Source organism: Cetorhinus maximus, chromosome 15, assembly GCF_964194155.1.
Source record: "Cetorhinus maximus chromosome 15, sCetMax3.hap1.1, whole genome shotgun sequence".
Taxonomy (NCBI): Eukaryota; Metazoa; Chordata; class Chondrichthyes; order Lamniformes; family Cetorhinidae; genus Cetorhinus; species Cetorhinus maximus.
The window spans coordinates 48,173,618-48,196,041 of NC_135893.1; the positions used below are offsets into that span (position 1 = coordinate 48,173,618).

At 44.2% G+C, this 22,424-nt stretch overlaps 1 protein-coding gene across 10 annotated transcripts in view; it reads left to right on the top strand.

Moving 5' to 3' along the window:
• The window catches only part of rhbdf1a (rhomboid 5 homolog 1a (Drosophila)), a 351,324-nt gene that overhangs the window by 281,903 nt on the left and 46,997 nt on the right, over window positions 1-22,424 (top strand). For all 10 annotated transcript variants that reach the window (XM_078558344.1, XM_078558345.1, XM_078558343.1 and 7 more), the window contains 3 exons: window positions 7,646-7,852; window positions 16,809-16,931; window positions 21,752-21,906. In XM_078558344.1, coding sequence (XP_078414470.1) covers window positions 7,646-7,852; window positions 16,809-16,931; window positions 21,752-21,906 — 485 coding nt within the window. The remainder of the gene's footprint in view (window positions 1-7,645; window positions 7,853-16,808; window positions 16,932-21,751; window positions 21,907-22,424) is intronic.

A 22,424-nucleotide genomic window follows, 5' to 3' on the forward strand; every position in this document is an offset into this window, starting at 1 on the left:
TTGTTGTGGAAGCTGCAGTCATCCAGGCAAGTGGGAGTATGGGAGTATTCTATCACACTCCTGACTTGTGCCTTGTCGATGATGGACAGGCTTTGGGGAGTCAGGAGATGAGCTACTTGTCGCAGGATTCCTAGCCTCTGACCTGCTCTTGTAGCCACAGTATTTATATGGCTAGTACCGTTCAGTTTCTGGTTAATGGTAACCCCCAGGATGTTGATAGTGGGGAAATCAGTGATGGTAATGCCATTGAATATCAAGGTGCGATGGTTAGATTCTCTCTTATTGGAGATGGTCATTGCCTGACACTTGTGTGGCATAAATGTTACTTGCCACTTGTCAGCCCAAGCCTGGGTATTGTTCAGGTCTTGCTGTATTTGGACATGGACTACTTCAGTATCTGAGGAGTTGCGAATGGTGCTGAGCATTGTGCAATCATCAGCGAACATCCCCACTTCTGACCTTACGGTGGAAGGAAGGTCATTGATGAAGCAGCTGAAGATAGTTGGGCTGGGGCCACCACCCTGAGGAACTCCTGCAGTGATGTCCTGGAGCTGAGATGTCTGACCTCCAACAACCCCAACAATCTTCCTTTGTGCTAGGTATGACTCCAGCCAGTGGAGAGTTTTCCCCCTGATTCCCATTGACTCCAGTTTTGCTAGTGCTCCTTGATGCCACACTCGGTCAAATGCGGCCTTGATGTCAAGGGCAGTCACTCTCACCTCACCTCGGGAGTTCAGCTCTTTTGTCCATGTTTGAACCAAGGCTGTAATGAGGTCAGGAGCTGAGTGGCCCTGGCAGAACCCAAACTGGGTGTCAGTGAGCAGGCTATTGCTAAGCAAGTGCTGCTTGATAACACTGTTGATGACCCCTTCCATTATTTACTGACAATCGAGAGTAGACTAATGGGGTGGTAATTGCCCAGGTTGGATTTGTCCTGCTTTTTGTGTACAGAACATACCTGGGCAATTTTCCACGTAGCTGGGTAGATGCCGGTATTGTAGCTGTACTGGAACAGCTTGGCTAGGGGTGCGGCAAGTTCACAATTTTTCAGTACTGTTGCTGGAATGCTTCTCAGGGCCCATGGCCTTTGCAGTATCCAGTGCCTTCAGCCATTTCTTGATATCATGTGGAGTGAATTTAATTAGCTTAAGGCTGGCATCTCTGATGCTGGGGACCAAGATGGATCATCAACTCGGCATTTCTAGCTGAAGATTGTAGCAAATGCTTCAGCTTTAACTTTTGCACTGATGTGCTGGGCTCTTCCATCATTGAGGATGGGAATATTTGTGGAGCCTCCTCCTCCAGAGAGTTGTTTAATTATCCACCACCATTCATGACTGAACGTGGCAGGACTGCTGAGCTTAGATCTGATCCGTTGGTTGTGGGATCGCCTAGCTCTGTCTGTCACTTGCTGTTTATGCTGTCTGGCACACAAGTAGCCCTGTGTTGTAGCTTCACCAGGTTGACGCCTCATTTTTAGATATGCTTGGTGCTGTTCCTGGAATGCCCTCCTGCACTCGTCATTGAACCAGGGTTGATCCCCTGGCTTGATGGTAATAGTAGAGTGGGGGATATGCTGGGCCATGAGGCTGCAGATTATGTTTGAGTACAATTCTGCTGCTGCTGATGGCCCACAGGACCTCATGGATGCCCGGTCTTGAGTTGCTAGACCAGTTCGAAATCTAGTCAATTTAGCATTATGGTAGAGCCACACAACATGATGGAGGGCATTCTCAATGTGAAGGCAGGACTTCGCCTCCACAACGTCTGTGCAGTGGCCACTTGTACCGACACTGTCATGGACAGATGCATCTGCAGCAGGCAGGTTGGTGAGGATGAGGTCAAGTATGTTTTCTCATCTTGTTGGACCCCTCTCCTGTGCCACAGACCCAGTCTAGCAGCTATGTCCTTTAGGAATCAGTCACAAGTGGTGTTACCAAGCCACTCTTGGTGATGGACATTGAAGTGCCCCACCCAGACTACATTCTGCACCCTTGCCACCCTCAGTGCTTCCTCTTAATTGGTGTTCAACATGGAGGAGCACTGATTCATAAGCTGAGGGAGGGCAGTAGGTGGTAATTAGCAGGAGGTTCCTTGCCCATGTTTGACCTGATGCCATGAGACTTCATGCAGTTCAGATTCAATGTTGAGGACTCCCAGGGCAACTTCCTCCTGAATGTATACCACTGTGCTGCCACCTCTGCTGGATCTGTCCTGCCAGTGGGACAGGACATACCCATGGATGGTGATGATGGTGTCTGGGACATTATCTGTAAAGTATGAATCCGTGAGGATGACTATGTCAGGCTGTTGCTTGTCTAGCCTGTGAGACAGCTCTCCCCATTTGGCCACTAGCCCCCTGATGTTAGTAAGGAGGACGTTACAGGGTCGACAGGACTGTTGTCGTTCCCAGTGCCTAGGTCGATGCTGGGGTGGTCCATCCAGTTTTATTCCTTTTTTGAGACTTTGTAGCAGTTTGATACAGCTGAATGGCTTGCTAGGCCATTTCAGAGGGCAGTTAAGAGTCAAACGCATTGCTGTGGGTTTGGAGTTACATGTAGGCCAGACCAGGTAAAGATGGAAGATTTCCTTCCCTAAAGGTCATTAGTGAATCAGATGGGTTTTTACAACAATTGACAATGGTTTCATGGTCATCATTAGACGTTTAGTTCCAGATTTTTATTGAATTCAAACACGGGTCCCCAGAATCTCTGGATTACTAGTTCAGTGACAATACCACTATGAAATCGCCTCCCCTTTTTAAAGTTGGTGAAGTCTGCAAGGTGTGGTGTTGTACATGGCAAAGGGCTTGATTCAGCTCAGCTCAGACAAGTCACAGTTGCCAGTGTCACCTTCTCCCTTGTCCAGGTGATTGAGCAAAGGCAACACCTCAGAGGACAAACTGCTCACAGAGAGAGGAGGGGGCAGACGGGCTCCCAGCAGAATGTCTTATCCGCCCATTGTCTTCAGTACACAGTTCTGCTGGGGACAGGTTGCAGACTGCTTAGAGACCCAGCACATCCCTTTGTGCACTGAGGTCTGCAGCCAAAGTGGCAGCGGGCTGAGGCTGCGCGGCAGCGGGCTGAGGCTGCGCGGCAGCGGGCTGAGGCTGCGCGGCAGCGGGCTGAGGCTGCGCGGCAGCGGGCTGAGGCTGCGCGGCAGCGGGCTGAGGCTGCGCGGCAGCGGGCTGAGACTGCGCGGCAGCGGTTTGAGGCTGCCTGACTTCGGCTTGAGCTTCCAATGCAGCACTTGGACGTTTTTATGGCTTCTGCTTGTGCTGCAACGGAAGGTGAGATGTTGGCCATCAGACACTGCATCGTGATTGGGTCTGCAGTGCTCTCATGGCATCGGTCACCATTTTCATGCTGGAAACAATGGACTCGAGCTCTGTACAAAAGCCTGTGCCAAGTTAATGCTGGACTTCTCCATGTTCCTTGACAATGACAGCAGGCCTTGTGGCAGAACTGCCAATGCACCATGTATTTCATTGTGCTGTCTGTAAGCCTTCCCATTGACATCCTCATCTGAGCCTCCTGAAGCAGAGCTCATGCTGCATCCTCACCTTCCAGGGAGCTGGCACTTGCACTACCCTCGCCTTCCCTGGCTGCAGCCCATTCATGTCCAGTGACTCCAGTATGTAGATCCTATCTCTTTGCTACCCTCTAAAGTGGAGGAAGTGGCAGTATCTTGGCTGCAATCTAAGATTGAGTGTGTTTCATAGCCATCAGTCTCTTCCTATGTCCTTCACGCTCCTGCATCACTGCCTGCCCAGATGTCAGTCCTTCAGTATCTGAAAGGAGAAAGCTACGAGTGTAGCGGTGATAGGAGGAGGTGAAAGCAAGAGGCACATGCTTACACCATTTGCAGCTTCCGAATCAGAAGAGATTGTGTGATGAGGGGGAAGTGGAATGTGAGGAGGAGGATTAGATATGAAGATCCCATTGTCTTGTATCCTTTCAGCCTTGCTGCTGGCCATAGAGTCAATCATGGTCACTTCAGTGATGTGGTGAGCACCTCTCCTCCATCGAGGTAAATACATGCAGCCGTGCCTGTCCCCTGCTGGTTAGGTACTGCTATTTCTGGGTATGCACCCCTTTGTCCTGGAAGAGAGAGGGAATTGAGTCAGTAAGTGTGGTGGAATCTGTTTGAGTGATGTGACTGTCATGGTTGAACAGCTGGCAGTATGTGCAAGTTGTGAGAAGTGGGTATGAGGCTTGAAGCAGTGCAAGGGTGAGATGAGGCAGTGAGAATTTGCGATGTGAGTCATGATTGTTGGAGATTGGATTAGGTGCTAGTTTGGAGTGTGGTGAGTTGAGCAGAGTGTGAGGCTGATGGTGCAGGGGATTGTGGTATTTGAAGATGCATCCACTGAGTTTAACCACGCATGTGAGATCAGTGAACTTCTTCCAGCACTATATCAAGGTCCTTGGGGCTATACTCTGGCGTTGCCAGCCACGGCTACCTGCTGACATTGCCCTGTCAGAGTTTATCTGTGGGGTTTCCTGGTCCCCTGTGTAACGAGGTACTTTTACCTCCTGTCCACCTCCTGCATCAAGGTCTTGAATGCTATATTGGAGGACCTTAGATCCTGCTCTCTGCTACGCTGGGCTATTCCTGTATTCTTCCCAGGTCCAGGTCAGCAATGTATCTTGGATCTGCTGAAGCCAAAATGTACCCCCCCTTTAAGAAGTGCGGGCTTGCTTTAATTAGCACAGGCTAACTGAATCTCATGCTAGCCTCTTAACAGTTTTGTGCTCCCTGCTCAGGTGTTTATTAAAATAAAGAGGTATGGGTTAATCCTGATTCCCACACCCAATTTTTGGCCCTTTCCAATTTTTCCCCTTATTGTCCTGTATACAGTTCTGGTTTCCATATTACATAAAGGATATAGGGGCCTTGAAGCTGTGCTAATTCACAAGGAAGATAACTACTGGGTGGACATAATTATTGGGAAAGCCTGAACAGCCTGGGGCTCTTTTCTCTAGGGATAGTCAGCAATAAATGCTATAATGAAATCAAGAGAAACAATTGTAATAAGATGGAACTCACTGCTGCAAGAAATAGTAGAAGTGAGTTGTATAGATGCAGTTAAGAGGGAGTTAGATGCGATGGAGAAATTAATCAAAGGATGTGCTGGAAGGGTTAGATTAAGAGGGGTTAAGTTTGTGTGGAGTATAAATGGCAATACAGAGCAGTATGGTCGAATGGCCTGTTTCTGCATCTATCTCTATGTAAATTGGTTTGCAGTGTATATGTGATAAATATTGGTACTCTTTGTAGGCCAAAAAAGGCCAAGTACAAAGATTACCTGTTACTTCATAATTTTGGGAGACACTGATATTGCAATATTGTCATTGGTTTATTTAGTGTATTGGCATCAATATGAAATAAGAAAAACATTGCACCCAAACAATTACACTTTAATATTCGCAAATGCTCCTTGTGTGATATTTTATTCATTATCCTGTGTGATACTGGGTATTCATTAACCCTTAAGTTTCTGGGCTATGGCAATGCAAAGCCACCATTATCTTGCTGGGTATGGCAGGAAGTGGTTCTATCAGATCTTCATCCCATTTTCGGCCCATTCAACATGTACAGTAGGTTCTTGTATCTTCTTCCTTCCAAACAGACACCTCTGAAAGAGGAAAGGCTTATAGCATGATGGCAGCCACCAAACATCACGCCAGCTATAGCTCACCTTGCTTCCTAATTCTATTGACAGTAACGAGGAGCAGGTAACAAGCCAGGACTTAACCTGGGCAGAACTGTGGCCTGCTAGAATTTAAATAGGTAGATTCAGCTTTGCGCATTTGAGTTCTCTCAATGAAACTCCCTTATCTAAGATCATGAAGTTCTTTCTATATTCTGCGCAATGGGAAGTTCAGAGTCACAAACCATAATGAAAAGATGTTTTGATGAGAGGCTGAAATGCCGGTGTAAAGTTCTTGTAATTTTAAGACAAATTGTTTAAAAAAACGTGGAAAGATGCCATGGGATGGGTAGAAGTTCCAAACGTACCCCAAGAATTTCTTACCTATTCTACTTCTCGGCATCAGCACCATCAGTTGCTATAGCTGTGTCCAGTACTTCACTCCAGTGTTACATAGCTCAAAACAACAGTGCAGATTTCCTGGAGCACCTGTGGAGGAGCAAGGAACTTTTGGGTTTCCACATTTAACTACACCTGTGCAGGCAACAGAAGTTTCTGTCAGTTTCACCATTGTAATGACGGCAAACACTGACAGTTTCACTACTGTTTCAACTGCAAATTTATAGGCCATGAATATGTCATTTAAATGCAGTTAGGAACTACATGAAAGTCATGAATCATTCCGATACCAGGTTGTTATGACCGTGCGGTTGGTAAAGCTGAGTTATTTAAAAATCCCAGAGGGAAACTTTAAACAACTGTCATAACCTATAATTTTAAGTGTTATGTTTGAGATGCAACTCTAAATTCAGGAATCAGACCACCAGTGCTCGAGAGGTTTTATATGAAACTAAATGAAACATTTTATTAAGTTACAACACATTAAACACATATACATGGCTACAAACTACTACTATCGTCACTATTAACAAATTCCCAAACTAATCTCCATTAAGGCAACAGCAACCCATAGACTTAACCAAACACCAGGGAAAGCATTTTCACCTTACGAATTCAAAATGAGATTCTTTTCACTTTGGTTCCTGTACAGACAGTGGTAGGCTCACAGTTGCTTTGATGTTGCATTGCCTCTGCCCTTACACACACAAAACCATGTCTTGTTATACCTAGCACAGCTCATTGAATGTAAATTCTCATTGTACCACCAATCTCTGAACTAAACCTCTCCAACAATAAAACCCCTTTCATAGTACCAATTTTATTAATAATATAAACATATTGCTTGGTATCTGCTAGATAGGTGTCAATTTTCACCCCACTTCTTGAATGCTGTATTCAAAAAATGCAAATGCACTCTGCCTCTCTGTTTACATCTCAAAACTAGGACACATCAAAGCACCCAGACTAAACCGCTATTTTAAAATAAAAATATTTTCCAATAATATTATATACATTAATAGCTTCATGACACCAGTGCCATTATTTTTTAGTCTAAGTGACAGTGATATAAATGTAACAACTACAGGCAAATGGCAATCGCCATGATGGAGGTCGACTTGTTATAAATGTCTTCTGCTGCCCGTGAGAGTAAATGTGACACGACATGGGTCATCCCTCATTTCATCTTTCTTTCGTTTCACTTAAATGTGCCTGCCGGTCTTATAGATGTGCCACCGTAATGGAGAATTCCCCAACAGGACTTGGGCCATTGTTGTAGACTAATATATACACTGATATACTATCTTGTAATATGGTTCTAAAAATCTGCTTGCATTAAAAATAATGAGGGGTAAACTGACATTGGCAGGAATGTGAAGCACGTGGTATTTCACTGGTCGCCTGTTGTACACTCTGCTCAATGGTCAATTCTATTGACTTTAATGGAGCTGTACATCAGGCATGTTGTATAACAAGTGGCAAATAAGATTCTGCTTGGTTTGCATCCCTGCCTGTGTCCGATATGCCCCAGATAAACTGAAAGCCCTTCACTACAGTGATTTTATTCCATTACTTCTTTTTAACTCCATGCAGATTGTAGACCCACTAGCCAGAGGAAGAGCATTTCGAATGCCTGATGATGGCGATGGCTACAGTGTTCCACACACTCCAATCACTCCTGGTGCTGCATCCCTGTGCTCCTTCACCAGTTCCCGCTCCGGATACAACCGTATTCCCAAACGAAGAAAGAGGGAGTCTGTGGCTAAGATGAGTTTCAGGGCAGCAGCAGCCCTGGTAAAGGTAGGTGAAGAGTACAATGATCCATAAATCCTTTGGAGAGTGACAAATAGTTGTGTTTCAATATGACAAATTCACCAATGTGTTGTACTGCCCAAGTCACTGTCATGGCCAATACCTAAAACTGACACAACTGGAAGTACAAAATCTTGAATAAAGTAATTATTCTAGTTCTAACCAATGGTCATGACACTGATGCAGTGTCAATATTCTGATTATCTAATTGCAAAAGTGGTTACATTTCCATACAGTGGATGCATTTACCAAATCAAAATGTCTCTGAATAAAATTTCTCTCAACTTTAGCCTTGTGTCTACTGGTTGTGCAGACAAACAGCTTAATGGTGTATCTCAGATACATGAGTTGACAGTTGAATAGTCCTGTTAAATATTGCTTTATGAATATCTTTAGATAAAGATTTATTGTTGTTTTTGGAGTGGTCAGGCAGAACTTTGAGGCCCTGATAGTGACCCTGGGAAGTTCTGTCATTGTTTTCATTGCATGTAAATGTCATTACTACAATTAGGATTTAGAATATTATATTGCTCCAATTGCATAATAATATATAGATACTTATCAGTGGATCTTTACCCTTCTGTCTCCCCTTTGTTGTTTTAATTTACAGTCCATCCACTCATACAGCCAATTACTTAACCTTATTTATAGTTACCTGACCAACTTATTGCCTGGATCGTTGACTGAGAAAAAGCTCATTCTGTAACATGCTCCTTACACCAGGTTTGTGCCAACACCTGTTACTACAGGCATGTGGTCAACCAGAAGAGTTGCCAAGTACCTGTCAAGCAATTACATACAAGTGAATCTGACATCACACATTGAGCTGTCATAGGATCACCCAGTGGAACTTACCAAAACTTGATTTAAAATTCCAAAATCATGAAGCAGAAGTTATGAGGGCAAGTTGAATTTGACTGCAGCCCGAGACAAAATCTAGAATAGAGTTTCCAGTTCATTAGAATCTTCTATTCTTAAGATTGTCAATAAACCATCGCCTTGCAAAAACTTCAGGAAAAAAATACTTTTAAGAAAACAACAAAATAGTGACGCCCTACTTTGCAAACTAAATTGAGTTCTGCATTTAGTTTTTAATTGGAGAAAAACACAACAACTTATATTTGAATAGTGCCTTTAACGTAATAAAACATTCTAAAACACTTTGCAAGAGTGTTATAAAGCAAAATTTGAAATGGAAGCAGGTAAGGAGATGTTAGGGCACATGGCCAACAGGTTGGTGAAACAGGTAGGTTTTAAAGAAGCTCTTAAAAGAGAAAAGTTGGGTAGAGAGGTTTAGGGAGGGAATTCCAGAGCTTTGAGCCCAAGCAGCCACCAATACTAGAGCAATTAAAATCTAAGGATATTCAAGAGGTCAGAATTAGATCAAAGGAGATATCTTGGAGGGTTGTGGGTCTGGAAGAGATTAAAGAGATAGGCAGGGGCAGGACCATGGAGGGATTTGAAAACTAGCCATCGAATTTTAAAATCTAGGTCTTGTTTCTTCAGGAGGAAATGGAGATCAGCAAGCACAGAGGTGATAGGTGAACAGGACTTAGTGTGGATAAGGACACAAACAGCAGAGTTTTGGATGACCTCAGGATTATAGAGGGTCAGCCTTAGATGTAACAAAGACATGGATGAAGGTTGCAACAGCAGATGAGCTGAGACCGGGGCAAATATGGACAATCTTTCGTGGAAAGATTTGGTCTAAGTGATGACGCATAAAGGTCATCAAAAGCTCATATTGGAGGTTATGACACCAAGATTGTAAACAGTCTGGTTCAGCCTCAAACAGTTGACAGGACAAGGGTTGGAGCTGGTAACTAGGGAACAGAGTTTACAGTGAAGACTGAAGACAATAGCGTCAGTCTTTCTAATATTTAATCGAAAGAAATTGAATGTCAGACAAGCAGTGCGATAATTTGGAGTCAGCGAAGGACTCAAGGTGATGGTGAGATAGAACTAGGTGCCATTGGAAAACTTGTGAAAACTGATGCTGTGTTTTCAGATGACGTTGCTAAGGGACAGCATATGGATGAGAAATAGGAATGGGCCAAGGATAGACCCTTAGGAGACACTGGAGTTAACACTGGAGATGCAGGAAGAGAAGCCTTTGCAGATAATTCTCTGGCTATGATGAGATATGTAAGAATAGAAATAAAAATAGAAAATGCTGGAAAAACTCAGCAGGCCTGAGAGAAACAGAGTTAACTTTTTGAATGTGTATGACTTCTTCAGAGCTAAAGAGTAGAAATGTGATGGACTTTATACTGTTTACCATCACATTTCTACTTCTCTTTAGCTCTGAAGAAGAGTCATACGGACTCAAAACGTTAACTCCGTTTCTGTCTTCACAGATGCTGCCAGATTTGCTGAGTTTTCCCGGCATTTCCTGTTTTTATTTCAGATTCCTGGCATCTGCAGTATTTTGCTTTTATCTTACGTAAGAATAGAACCAGGAACCAGGTGAGAGCAGTCCCACCCAGCTGGATGATGGTGAAGGGGCTTTGGAGGAGCATGGTGCGGTCAGCTGTGTGGAAGGCTGCAGACCGATCGAGAAGGATGAGGAGGGAATGTTTACCTTTGTCGCAGTCACGTAGGATGTCATTTGTGACTTTGAATTGCTCCAATTCAGTTTCTGCCCCTGCCACAGTACTGTAACAGGTTTTATCAAACATGGAGTTCCTGGAAAAATGGGCATCGGTTTGGATGGCGATAACATGTCCAGGAACTTTGAAGAGGAACGAGAAGTTGATTTTTTTTTAAATTCATTCATGGGATGTGAGCATCACTGGCTAGACCAGCATTTATTGCCCATCCCTAGTTGCCCTTGAGAAGGTGGTGGTAAGCTGCCTTCTTGAACCACTGCAGCCCATGTGGTCAAGGTACACTCACTGCTGTTAGGAAGGGAATTCCAGGATTTTGATCCAGCAACTTTGAAGGAACGGCGATATATTTCCAAGTCAGGATGGTGAGTGGCTTGGAGGGGAACTTGCAGCTGGCCATGTTCTCCTGCATTTGCTGCCTCTATCCTGCTAGATGGTAGAGGTCACGAGTTTGGGAGGTGCTGTAGAAGGAGCCTTGGTGATTTGTTGCAGCGCATCTTGTAGACTGTACATACTGTCAGTGTGGAAGAAGCAAATGTTGAAGGTGGTGAATGGGGTGCAAATCAAGAGGGCTGCTTTGTCCTGCTTGGTGTTGAGCTTCTTGAGTGTTGTTAGAGCTGCACTCATCCAGGCAAGTGGGGAGCATTCCATCGCACTCCTGACTTGTGCCCCGTAGATTGTGGACAGGCTTTGGGGAGTCAGGAGGTGAGTAACCTGCCTTGGAATTCCTAGCCTCTGAACTGCTCTTGTAGCCACAAGTATTTACATGGCAAGTCCAGTTCAGTTTCTGGTCAATGGTAATCCCCAGGATGTTGATAGTGGGGGATTCAGTGATGGTAATGCCATTGAACGTCAAGGGTTAGATGGTTAGATTCTTTCTTGTGTGGCGCGGATGTTACTTGCCATTTGGCAACCCAAGCCTGGATGTTGTCCAGGTCTTGCTGCACTTGAACATGAACAGCAACAGCCTGACATTGTCTGTAAGGTATGATTCCGAGAGTATGATTATGTCCAGATGCCACCGTCATTGCCTTGGACTTGTGTGGCACGATTGTTACTTGCCACTCATCAGCTTAAGCCTGAATATTTTGCTGTATATTGGCATGGACTGCTTCTGTATCTGAGGAGTTGCGAATGGCATTTAACATCATGCAATCATCAGTGAACATCCCCACTTCTGACCTTATGATGGAAGGTAGGTCATTGATGAAGCAGCTGAAGATGGTTGGGCCTAGGACACTACCCTGAGGAACTCCTCCAGTGATGTCCTGGAGCTGAGATGATTGGCCTCCAACCACTATAAGCACCTTCCTTTGTGCTAGGTATGACTCCAACCAGTGGTTTGTTTTCCCTCTGATTCCCATTGACTCCAGTTTTGCTAGGGCTCCTTGATGCCACACTCGGTCAAGTGCTGCCTTGATGTCAAGGACAGTCGCTCTCACCTCACCCCTGGAGTTCAGGCCTTTTGTCCATGATTGAACCAGGGCTGTAATGCGGTCAGGAGCTGAGTGACCCTGATGGAACCCAAACTTAGCATCAGTAAGCAGGTTATTACTAAGCAAGTGCAACTTAATAGCACTGTTGATGACCCTTTCCATCATTTACCAATCATCGAGAGTCGACTGATGGGATGATAATTGGCCTGGTTGGATTTGTCCTGCTTTTTGTTTACAGGACATACCTGGGCAATTTTCCAGATAGCCAGGTAGATGCCAGTGTTGTAGATGTACTGGAGCAGCTTGGCTTGGGGTGCGGCAAGTTCTGCAGCACAAGTCTTCAGTGCAATTGCCAGGGCCGTTTCCTGATATCACGTGGAATGAATTGAATAGGCTGAAAACTGGCAGCTGTGATGCTGGGGACCTCCAGAATAGACTGATGTGGTGGTAATTGGCCGGTAGATAAAGACAAAAAGCTGCGGATGCTGGAAATCCAAAACAAAAATAAAAATACCTGGAAAAACTCAGCAGGTCTGACAGCATCTGCGGAGAGGAACAGTTAACGTTTCAAGTCCGTATGACTCTTCAACAGAACTAATTCTATTTTTCCTTAGTTCTGTTGAAGAGTCATACGGACTTGAAACGTTAACTGTGTTCCTCTCCGCAGATGCTGTCAGACCTGCTGAGTTTTTCCAGGTATTTTTATTTTTGTTTTGGTAATTGGCCGGGTTGGATTTGTCCTGCTTTTTGTCAATAAGACATATCTTTGCAATTTTCCACATTACCAGGTAGGTGCCAGTGCTGTAAATGTACTGAAACAGCTTAACTAGGGGCATGACTAGTTCGGTACCATCTGTGATGCTGGGGACCTCCGGAGGAGGCCGAGATGGACCATTCTCTCAGCATTTCTGGCTGAAGATTGTTGCAAATGCTTCAGTCTTATCTTTTGCACTGATGTGCTGGGCTCCTCTATCAATGAGAATGGGAATATTTGTAGAGCCGCCTCCTCCAGTGAGTTGTTTAATTGTCCACCACCATTCACGACTGGATGTGGCAGGACTGCAGAGCTTAGGTCTGATCTATTTGTTGTGGGATCACTTAGCTCTATCACTTGCTGCATATGCTATCTGGCACGCAAGTAGTCCTGTGTTGTAGCTTCACCAGGTTGACACCTCATTTTTAGGTATGCCTGGTGCTGCTCCTGACATGCCCTCCTGCACTCTTCATTGAAGGAGGACTGATCCCCTGGCTTGGTGGGAATGGTAGAATGGGGGACATGCCAGGCCATGAGGTTACAGATTGTGTTCGAGTACAATTCTGCTGCTGCTGATGGCCCACAGCGCCTCATGGATGCCCAGTCTTGAGTGGCTAGATCTGTTTGAAGTCTATCCCATTTAGCACAGTGGTAGTGCCACACAACACAATAGAGGGTATCCTCAATGTGAAGACAGGACTTTGTCTCCACAAGGACTGTGTGGTGGTCACTCCTACCAATGGTGCCAAGGACAGATAAAAGGTCTAGTAGTCGTTCACTCTTGGTTCCCTCACGATCTTCTGCAGACCCAGCCTTGTAGCTATGTCCTTTAGGACTCGGCCAGCTCGGCCAGTAGTGGTGCTACCAAGCCACTCTTGTTGATGGACATTAAAATCCCCCACCCAAAGTACACTTTGTGCCCTTGTCACCCTCAGTGTTTCCTCCAAGGGGTGTTCAACATGAAGGAGCACTGATTCATCAGCTGAGGAGAGGCGGTGGACGGTAATCAGCAGGAGGTTTCCTTGTCCATGTTCGACCGGTGACTTTATGGGGTCTGAAGTCAATATTGAGGACCCCCACGGCAACACCCTACCAACTGTATATCACGGTGCTGCCAACTCTGCTGGGTCTGTACTGTCAGTGGGACAGGAAGTTGGGATGATGATGGTGACATTGGGACATAATCATACTCTTGGAATCATACCTTACAGACAATGTCAGGCTGTTGCAGTTCATGTCCAAATGCAGCAAGACCTGGACAATATCCAGGCTTGGGCTGGCAAGTGGCAAGCAACATTCATGCCACACAAGTACCAGGTAATGACCATCTGCAACAAGAGAGAATGTAACCATCGGCCTTTGACATTCAATGGCATTACCATCGCTGAATCCCCACTATCAACATCCTGGGGTTTACCATTAACCAGAAACTGAACTGGACTAGCCATATGAATACTGTGGCTCCAAGTACAGGTCTGAAACTAGGAATCCTGCAGCGAGTAACTCACTTCCTGACTCCCCAGAGCCTGTCCACCATCTACAAGGCGCAAGTCAGGAGTGTGATGGAATGATGGAATACTCTCCACTTGCCTGGATGAATACAGCTCCAACAACACTCAAGAAGCTCGACGCCTTCCAGGATAAAGCAGCCTGCTTGATTGGCAACCGAACCACAGACATTCACTCCCTCCACCACCGACGCACAGCAGCAGCAGTGTGTACCATCTACAAGATGCACTGCAGGAACTCACCAAGGATCATTTTCAGCACCTTCCAAACCCACAACCACTACCATCTAGAAGACAAGGGCAGCAGACACATGGGAACACCACCACCTGGAAGTTCCCCTCCAAGTCACTCACCATCCTGACTTGGAAATTTATTGCCGTTCCTTCACTGTCGCTGGGTCAAAATCCTGGAACTCCCTTCCTAACAGCACAGTGGGCGTACCTACACCATATGCACTGCAGCAGCTCAAGAAGGCAGCTCACCACCGCCCTCTTGAGGGCAATTAGGGATGGGTAATAAATGCTGACCTAGCTAGCGATGCTTGTATCCCATGGATGGATGAAAATACTCTATGGGGCAGCTCTCCAAATTTTGGCACAAGGCCCCCAGATGTTAGTAAGGAGCACTTGGCATTGTTGACATGGCTGGGTCTGCTGTTGTCATTTCTGGTGCCTAAGTCAATGCCAGGTTGTCCATCCAGTTTTTTCCTTTTCGATTTTTCTGTAGCAGTTTGACACAACTGAGTGACCTGCTCAGCCGTTTCTGAGAGCAGTTAAGAGTCAACCACATTGCTGTCGGTCTGGAATTGCATGTAGGTACAGACCAGATAAGGATGGTAGATTTCCTTCGTTATAGGACGTTAGTGAACCAGATGGGTTTTTACAACAATCGATTGTTTCATAGCACCATTACTGAGACTAGCTTTCACTTCTAGATTTTTTAAATTAATCGATTGAATTTATTCATTAATTGAATTTAAATTCCACCAGCTGACATGGTGGGATTTGAATCCATGTCCCAAGGACAAAAGTCTGGATTACTGGTCTAGTGACATTACCACTACATCACCATCTCCCCTAATGGATCACATTTGCAAGGATGATGGGGGCTGAGAAGTCCATGTACACCACACATTTCTTGCTCAAGGTGAGGGTGGAGGGGACGGGAAGAAGAATTTAACAAGATGGTTCACAGTAGAGGTAATAACGGGGGCTATTTTTGCTTTCCAAGATCATCCTAGAATAGTGAACCATTTAAGCAGGAGAGAACAGGACTTGATAGTGCTTTATATGGCCCAACCAGATCTGATAGTGAACGGATAAACCAGTTGCCCACCATCACTGTTCAGGTCTGCGTCCTTTTGATTTAAGAGACCTAAGTAGCAGTAATCCTCCTAAGGGCAGGCCCTGTGCTCATTCCTCCATGCCTCGCAGTCTTGTGCTTTCCTCTTCAGGTGTTGACGGTGGTGATATTAGCTCAGAAATGTGCTAATGGTGACATTAAGGGTAGAAAGCAGGATGAGCAAGGGACAGATAGTCCTAGTGGGGGTGGGGTGGGGGGGGAATCAAAATATGCTAAAAGGTAGAGATAAAACAATGGATGGAAACACATTTAAAAATAATGGAAATAGGTGGAAAAGAAAAATATATATATAAATTATTGGAAAAAGGGGATCGGAAAGGGGGCGGGGAAGGAGGAGAGAGTTCATGAGTTCACTGACCCTATTAGTTGTGCACCCAAATATTTAATGTTGAAAAGCTATCGAAGAGCTATGCTGCCAAATGAACCAGCTTTTCTCACATTTCCTGGGACTGCTACTTATCAAAATCCTGGGGGTTGGTATTAACCCAAAACTGAACTGGACTAGCCATAAAAATACATTTAAAAAAAGATGCTGGGAATCCTGCAGCGAGTAACTCACCTCCTGACTCCCCAAAGCTTGTCCACCATCTACAAGGTACAAGTGTGATGGAATACTCTTTGCTTGCCTGGATGAGTGCAACTCCAACAACACTCAAGAAGCTTGACACCATCCAGGATAAAGCAGCCTGCTTGATTGGCACCCCATCCACCACCTTAAGCATTCACTCCCTCCACCACCAACACACAGTGCCAGCAGTGTGTACCACAGTTGTGGCATGAAATCCCATTACGGGACTTGAGCACAGGAATCAAGTCTGACACTCCAGTGCAGTACTGAGGGAGAGCTGTACTGTTGGAGGTGCCTTCTTTCAGATAAGATGTTAAACTGAGACCCCATGTGCCCTTTCAAGTGGACATTGAAGATCCCAGGGCACTATTTTGAAGAAGAGCAGGGTAGTTTTCCCTGGTGTACTGGCCGATATTTATCCCACAACCAACGTCATAAAAACAGATTATCACATTGCTGTTTGCTGGGAGCTTGCTGTGCACAAGTTGCCCTGTTTCCTACATTTCAACAGAGACTTCACTTCAAAAAAAAATCTTATTGGCTGTAAAACATTTTTGGAATTTCCTGAGGCCATGAAAGGCACTACGTAAATGTAAGTCTTTCATTTTCTTCACACCAGTGACGACTTGTATACATGGGAAACCTCTACAGAACACTCATGCAGTGGCCTTTAGTTGTGTACTCACGAGGTCTCTTATATCTTTTACAGGGGCGCTCTCTCAGGGAAAGTGCAACACGGCGGGCTCAGAGACGCAGCTTTAATCCACCCAGTTTTATGGAAGAGGACACTGTGGATTTCCCCGATGAGCTGGATACCTCATTTTTTGCAAGGGTGAGATCACATAGCACAGAGTGCGGCATGTTTTAATTTGCAGCATATTCCACCATCATTTGCTGTTGACATCTATTCTGTTTGGAAGTTTGGAAAATTCCCTGTTTTTACATGATCTATGATTTTTTTTTCCCCTCATAGAAAGTATATTCCAGATTGTTTCAAAGAATTGAAGCATATGTTATATTTGAAATAGAACTCTGAATAAAACAATGAAAAGATAATTCTTTGTCACTCAGTTGCCTTTCAGATAGGAATGCATGGGCTTTTGTATATTTGCTAGGGTTATATTGGATTCCTAATACTTTAGATCAATCTGTTTCAAAACAGTGAAGTATATAATACAGTCCTGGCACAGAACCCCAGAGACTGCTGCTTCGGACATTATGCATGACCATGCCCAAATGAACTGACCTCACACAATAATACAAGAGTTCTGTAGTGTTTTGGATGCTTAGCACATGTGGTTAGGTTGCCCCAAGGACATCAGCAGTAACAGAGAGGGCTGCCTGATGCTCTTACGGGACTACAATTGTTTTTAATATATGACACAAGGTAGCCTTTGAGTAAAAGACTAACGGCGCTAAATGAGCAAAGTGTTTCAATGAAGGCTAGGCCCACAGCAGAGAGGGCCGCCGAGGAGTCAATATAAAAATCTTCTCTGAGGTGTCCCTGTCAAGTATTCATTTGGAATGGGCGCTGTGTGTCTGGAACATTGTTCAAGTGGTGCAACCACATAATGAATGGTTCCCCAATCTGCATAGAAATTTGATCTCCTGTACAGTTTGTGCTTGATCTCCCAGCACTCTTCACACACACAAAGATCTGCACATGTGCTTCAAGCGCATTGTAGGCCTCAGACATTAATGGCTGACTGTAGGGAGCTGCCATGCCCAAAGTCAAGTTCTAACATTGGATTATTAGCTCTAAGATTGCTCCAACCTGAATTACGCATAAGGCCACAATCTAGATTTTTCCTGCTTTTACTTTTCATTGAATCAGAGACAGCATTCCACAAATACTCTACATGGGAAAAATTGTTACATTGTGGTAGAGCTTTCCTCCTCTGATCCACTTTTTACAAATATTCCTTAGATTTACTTCCCTGGGCTGCCAAAACTGCTCATTATTCCAGGATCGTCCTGGATTATGAAAATAACCAGTGACTTATTTTCTCAACTGTAAACTGCCTTCATAAATCTCTCTACTCTGCCTCCTCCACCCTCACCTCCATGAGGAGCTCATGAATTTCTTTATCACTAAGTATTAAGTACATCTGATCAGCTGCCTCTGTCACTTCTCTCCCATCCTCTAGCTCACCAAGCTGGACATCCTCCGAAGACCCCCTGAACTTACCCTAAACTTACACCTTTCTCTCCTATCTCCCCATTTGCCCCCACCTGAGCTCTCCTTGTCCATGAGGCCCACCTCCTGCTCCCTTAACCCTATTCCCACTAAACTGCTGGCCATTAACTTCACTTCCTGCCTCCTATGTTAGCTGACATTGCTACCGATTCTCTGTCCTCAGATTGTGACTCCTCTCCTCTCCTTGATCCCTCTGTCCATGAAAACTACCACCCCCATCCCCATGGATCTCTCCAGTCAGATTTCTGCCCACAGGACTGAAACAGCTCCTATCAAAATCACAAATGACACCCTATGTGACTGTGACAAAGGTAAATTTTCCCTCCTCACCCTTCTTGACCTGTCTGCAGCCTTTGACATGGTTGACCACACCATCCTCCTCCACTGTCGTCCAGCTGGGTGAGACTGCTTTCACCTGGTTCCATTCTTATCTAACTAATCATAGCCATCGAATCCCCGGCAATGGCTTCTCTTCCTGCTCCTACATCGTTGCCTCTGGTGTCCTCCAAGGATCTATCCTTGGCCCCTCCTATTTCTCATCTGTCTGCCACCCCTCGGTGACATCATCCGAAAACACAGCATTAGTTTTCACGTACGCTGACAACATGTGGGCTTTGCCTCGACTCCCCCACTGTTGTAAATTATCAGACTGATATCCAACATCTGGTACTGGATGAGAATAAATTTCCCCCAATTAAATATTGTTTTGGTTCCTGTCTCAAACTCCATTCACTAGCTACCAACTCCATCCCTCTCTTTGAACACTGTCTGAGGCAGAACCATACTGTTTACAACCTTGGTGCTATATTTAATTGCAAGATGAGCTTCTGACCACATATTTGTGACATCGCAAGACTGCCTATTTCCACCTCCCTGACATCGCCCAATTCCATTCCTCTCTCAGGTCATCTGCGGCTGAAACACTCATCCATGCCTTTGTTACTTTTCAACTTGACTATTCACTCCTGGCTGGCATCTCACTTCCTACCCCCCTGTAAACTTGAGGGCATCCATGTTGCCATATGCTAACTCGTATAAGTTCCATTCCTGCATCATCCCTATGGTCCTTGACCTCCCTTCATTGGCTTTCAGTTAAGCAACACCTCGAATCTCAAATTCCCATTCTTATTTTTAAATCCCTCCATGGTCTTACCCCCTCCCTATCTCTAATCTTCTCCAGCTCCACGTCCCTCCCAGATATCGGCTCCTCTAATTCTGGCCCCTTGAGCATACCTAATTTTAATAGCTCCACCATTGGTGGCCATGCCTTCACGTACCAAGGCCCTAAGTGTAGAATTCCATTCATAAATCTCTCCTCCTCCTCTTTCTCTCTCCTTTAAGATGCTTTTTGAAATCTGTCTTTGCCCAAGCTTTTGGTCACAGGCTGTAATATCTCCTTTTGTGGCTCAGTGTCACATTTTGCTTGATAATGTTCCTGTGAAGTGCCTTGAGATGTTTTACTAGCTAAAGGTACTGTATTTGTTATTGAGCAGGCTTTCTTTGCCAAATTATTCTATCTCAATATCAATTCCATCACTTTTTTCTCTTTCTTCAAAGATGTATCTTAATCTGTTAATGCGCCACTTTAGCAGCAGGCTGTGCCGATTTTTCTGCATTGTCTCCTGACCTAATCTACCATCAAACAATTCATGACCCAAACTCTAGCAGAGAAGGCTCATTGTGAACTTTGGTAATGCTGGGAGGTTTACTGATGAAAGGACAGTGTTGGTTAAATCTCCATGCTTCAATGCTTTATTTTAATAAATAGAAAATGAGTTGAGTCACTAGAAATTTCAATGTGCACTCTGATGAACCAGGAATTCTAAAGATGAACTTTTAGCCTGTACAGACTCTTGGCCACAGAATTGTAATTATTCGTTTTGCCTACTATGGATTTCTACTCTTAATATTTCACATTTAGCCTATATATGATGAAAGCCTTGTCCGTCCTGTAAAACAAGGACACTAGACTCTGAATATTACAAAAAGGAGGGGCATTTTCCAAGAACATTTCTCATTTGAGGATGACTGCTTTGATCTGCTTTGCTGCCTCTTCTATCAAAGCTTCAGAAGGGTTTAATTCTGCGGTTGTTATGTGCAGCTTGATCAGGGAAAATCAAGTTAGCGACAAGGCTGCTCCAAGGAGAAATGGATGATAGGATAGTGTTTGTGATTTCCTCTATAATTCAAGTAGCCCAAAACCAGCATCACCCCAATAATCAACACTGTTTCTCAGACTCTTTCAGTCTCTTGAGTAAACTCACCTGAAAGCACGTGAACAACATTGGGAGAAATCTTTCCCACAGTAGCTTTCTTTTTCTCTCCGGTAGTCTAGCCATGCTGGTAAATTATGCCATGTGTGTGAAACCTGGGTATGAATCTCATTGTGAGGCATATTTGGACCTCCTGGTTGAAGTCCACTACGCTCTCCAGACTGCATTTTACTTTCCAATGAACAATCTCCCTTATAAAATGTCAAATTGCTGCATTGTGTTCATGCGCTGAATCTTAGAAGTCATAGAGAGATGAGCACTCTCTTGAGAACAGGCATGTGAAAAGTATAGTAAAGCAATAGTCAATAGTTTCTTTTAATAAGTGACTAAAGGAGACAAACGGTGTTCTAGCCCTGCTGTGGCAATGCTGAATCTCACTATATCTAGGATTTTTGCAGTGTTCTGGTCCAGGGGACTGTCCAAGTAGTCAGCTTGGTAGAATATCAGTTTCCTTAAAGGACAACATATAGCCTTGCATTGTTAAATGCTGAATGTTAACCGGCTGGTGCAGATGGCATGATTTAAGATAATCCCCATTACCATGAGTGTGATATTGTCATTGTTTGATGTATAGCGATGAACAACACTGAATAAACATGAAAATCCATGAAACATAATCCTTTTGAACTGAAGAACCTCTCAACTACTTGCTGAATTTTGAGTATTCCTTGATAGGTCTCGTAATTGATAGCAGATAGAGAAAGTTCACCAGTGCTTTACAATTTGAGGTGTTTTTTTTAGTCCATCCGAGTTTTCATTAGGAATGTCCTACGGCAGTGCAAGTGGACACAGTTCTAGATTTCTCAACTTTTTGGAGTCTTCTTTACCAGGATTATTTTGCTGGCATGCTCCCTTTGAGTTTGGAATGGGTTAAGCTTGAAGTGAGCTGTTTATTGAGAATAAAAGCTGGTTAGCACGTGGAAATGATACACTGTGCAGTATCAAACGTCACAATTCTCACGGTGCACAGGCATCCGTTCACTTTGCTGCATCAGCTTTGAAATATTTCCATCTAGTGGTCGTTGTGCAAGAATGGGCAAGCTCATATAACTAATGAGAGAAAAATGTGTTGGTACACAACTCATACTTAATCATAATGCTAGTATTATGGTGTGATTACTAACAGTTTAATAATCTGCTGAGATTTTTCTCTCTTGAATTTTTTTTATTTCTTTTGGCCAGGAAGGAGTCCTACATGAAGAGTTGTCAACCTATCCTGATGAGGTATTTGAACCTGCAGAAGTTGTGAAGGAGACAGAGGCCAACTCTCTAGATCAGACTGACCTGACCGGCAGTGCCTTGGACAAAAGTGAACTTGAACGAAGTCATTTAATGCTGTAAGTTGCAGGTTTTCCACCAGGCAAGAAAAGAATGATCCCAATGGTCACAATTCTGTGGAGATTAACTTGTTGGAATGAAGGTGATTAAAAACACATCCATTTAATTATCATTGCATCAAGTCCTAATGTAGATAAATTCTCAGAACATTTGTAGGTATAATGAATTTGACTCATTTGATTAGCTGAAGCGAGGAACAAGTTGCAAACAGTATTAAATTAAGTTTGCTTCCTCTGCACACATTTTTATATTCAGCAGGTTTAGGTTTTCTACCTGTCTAATTGGATGACATTTAATTTTCCTTCCAAAAATAAGTAGAAAACATCAAGCAATGTGGTTGAAAGAATTAAATTCCACCTCCTCCTCACGTGTTTAAAAAAAAATCTCCTTCATTTATGATATCTCTATAATTTTATTCTGTAAGATGAGCCCTCAGGCATGGCTGGCCTTCATTTAGGGTTATACAGTTAATATGATACATAGAGGCTACTCAGCCCATCAAGTCCATGCTGCCTCT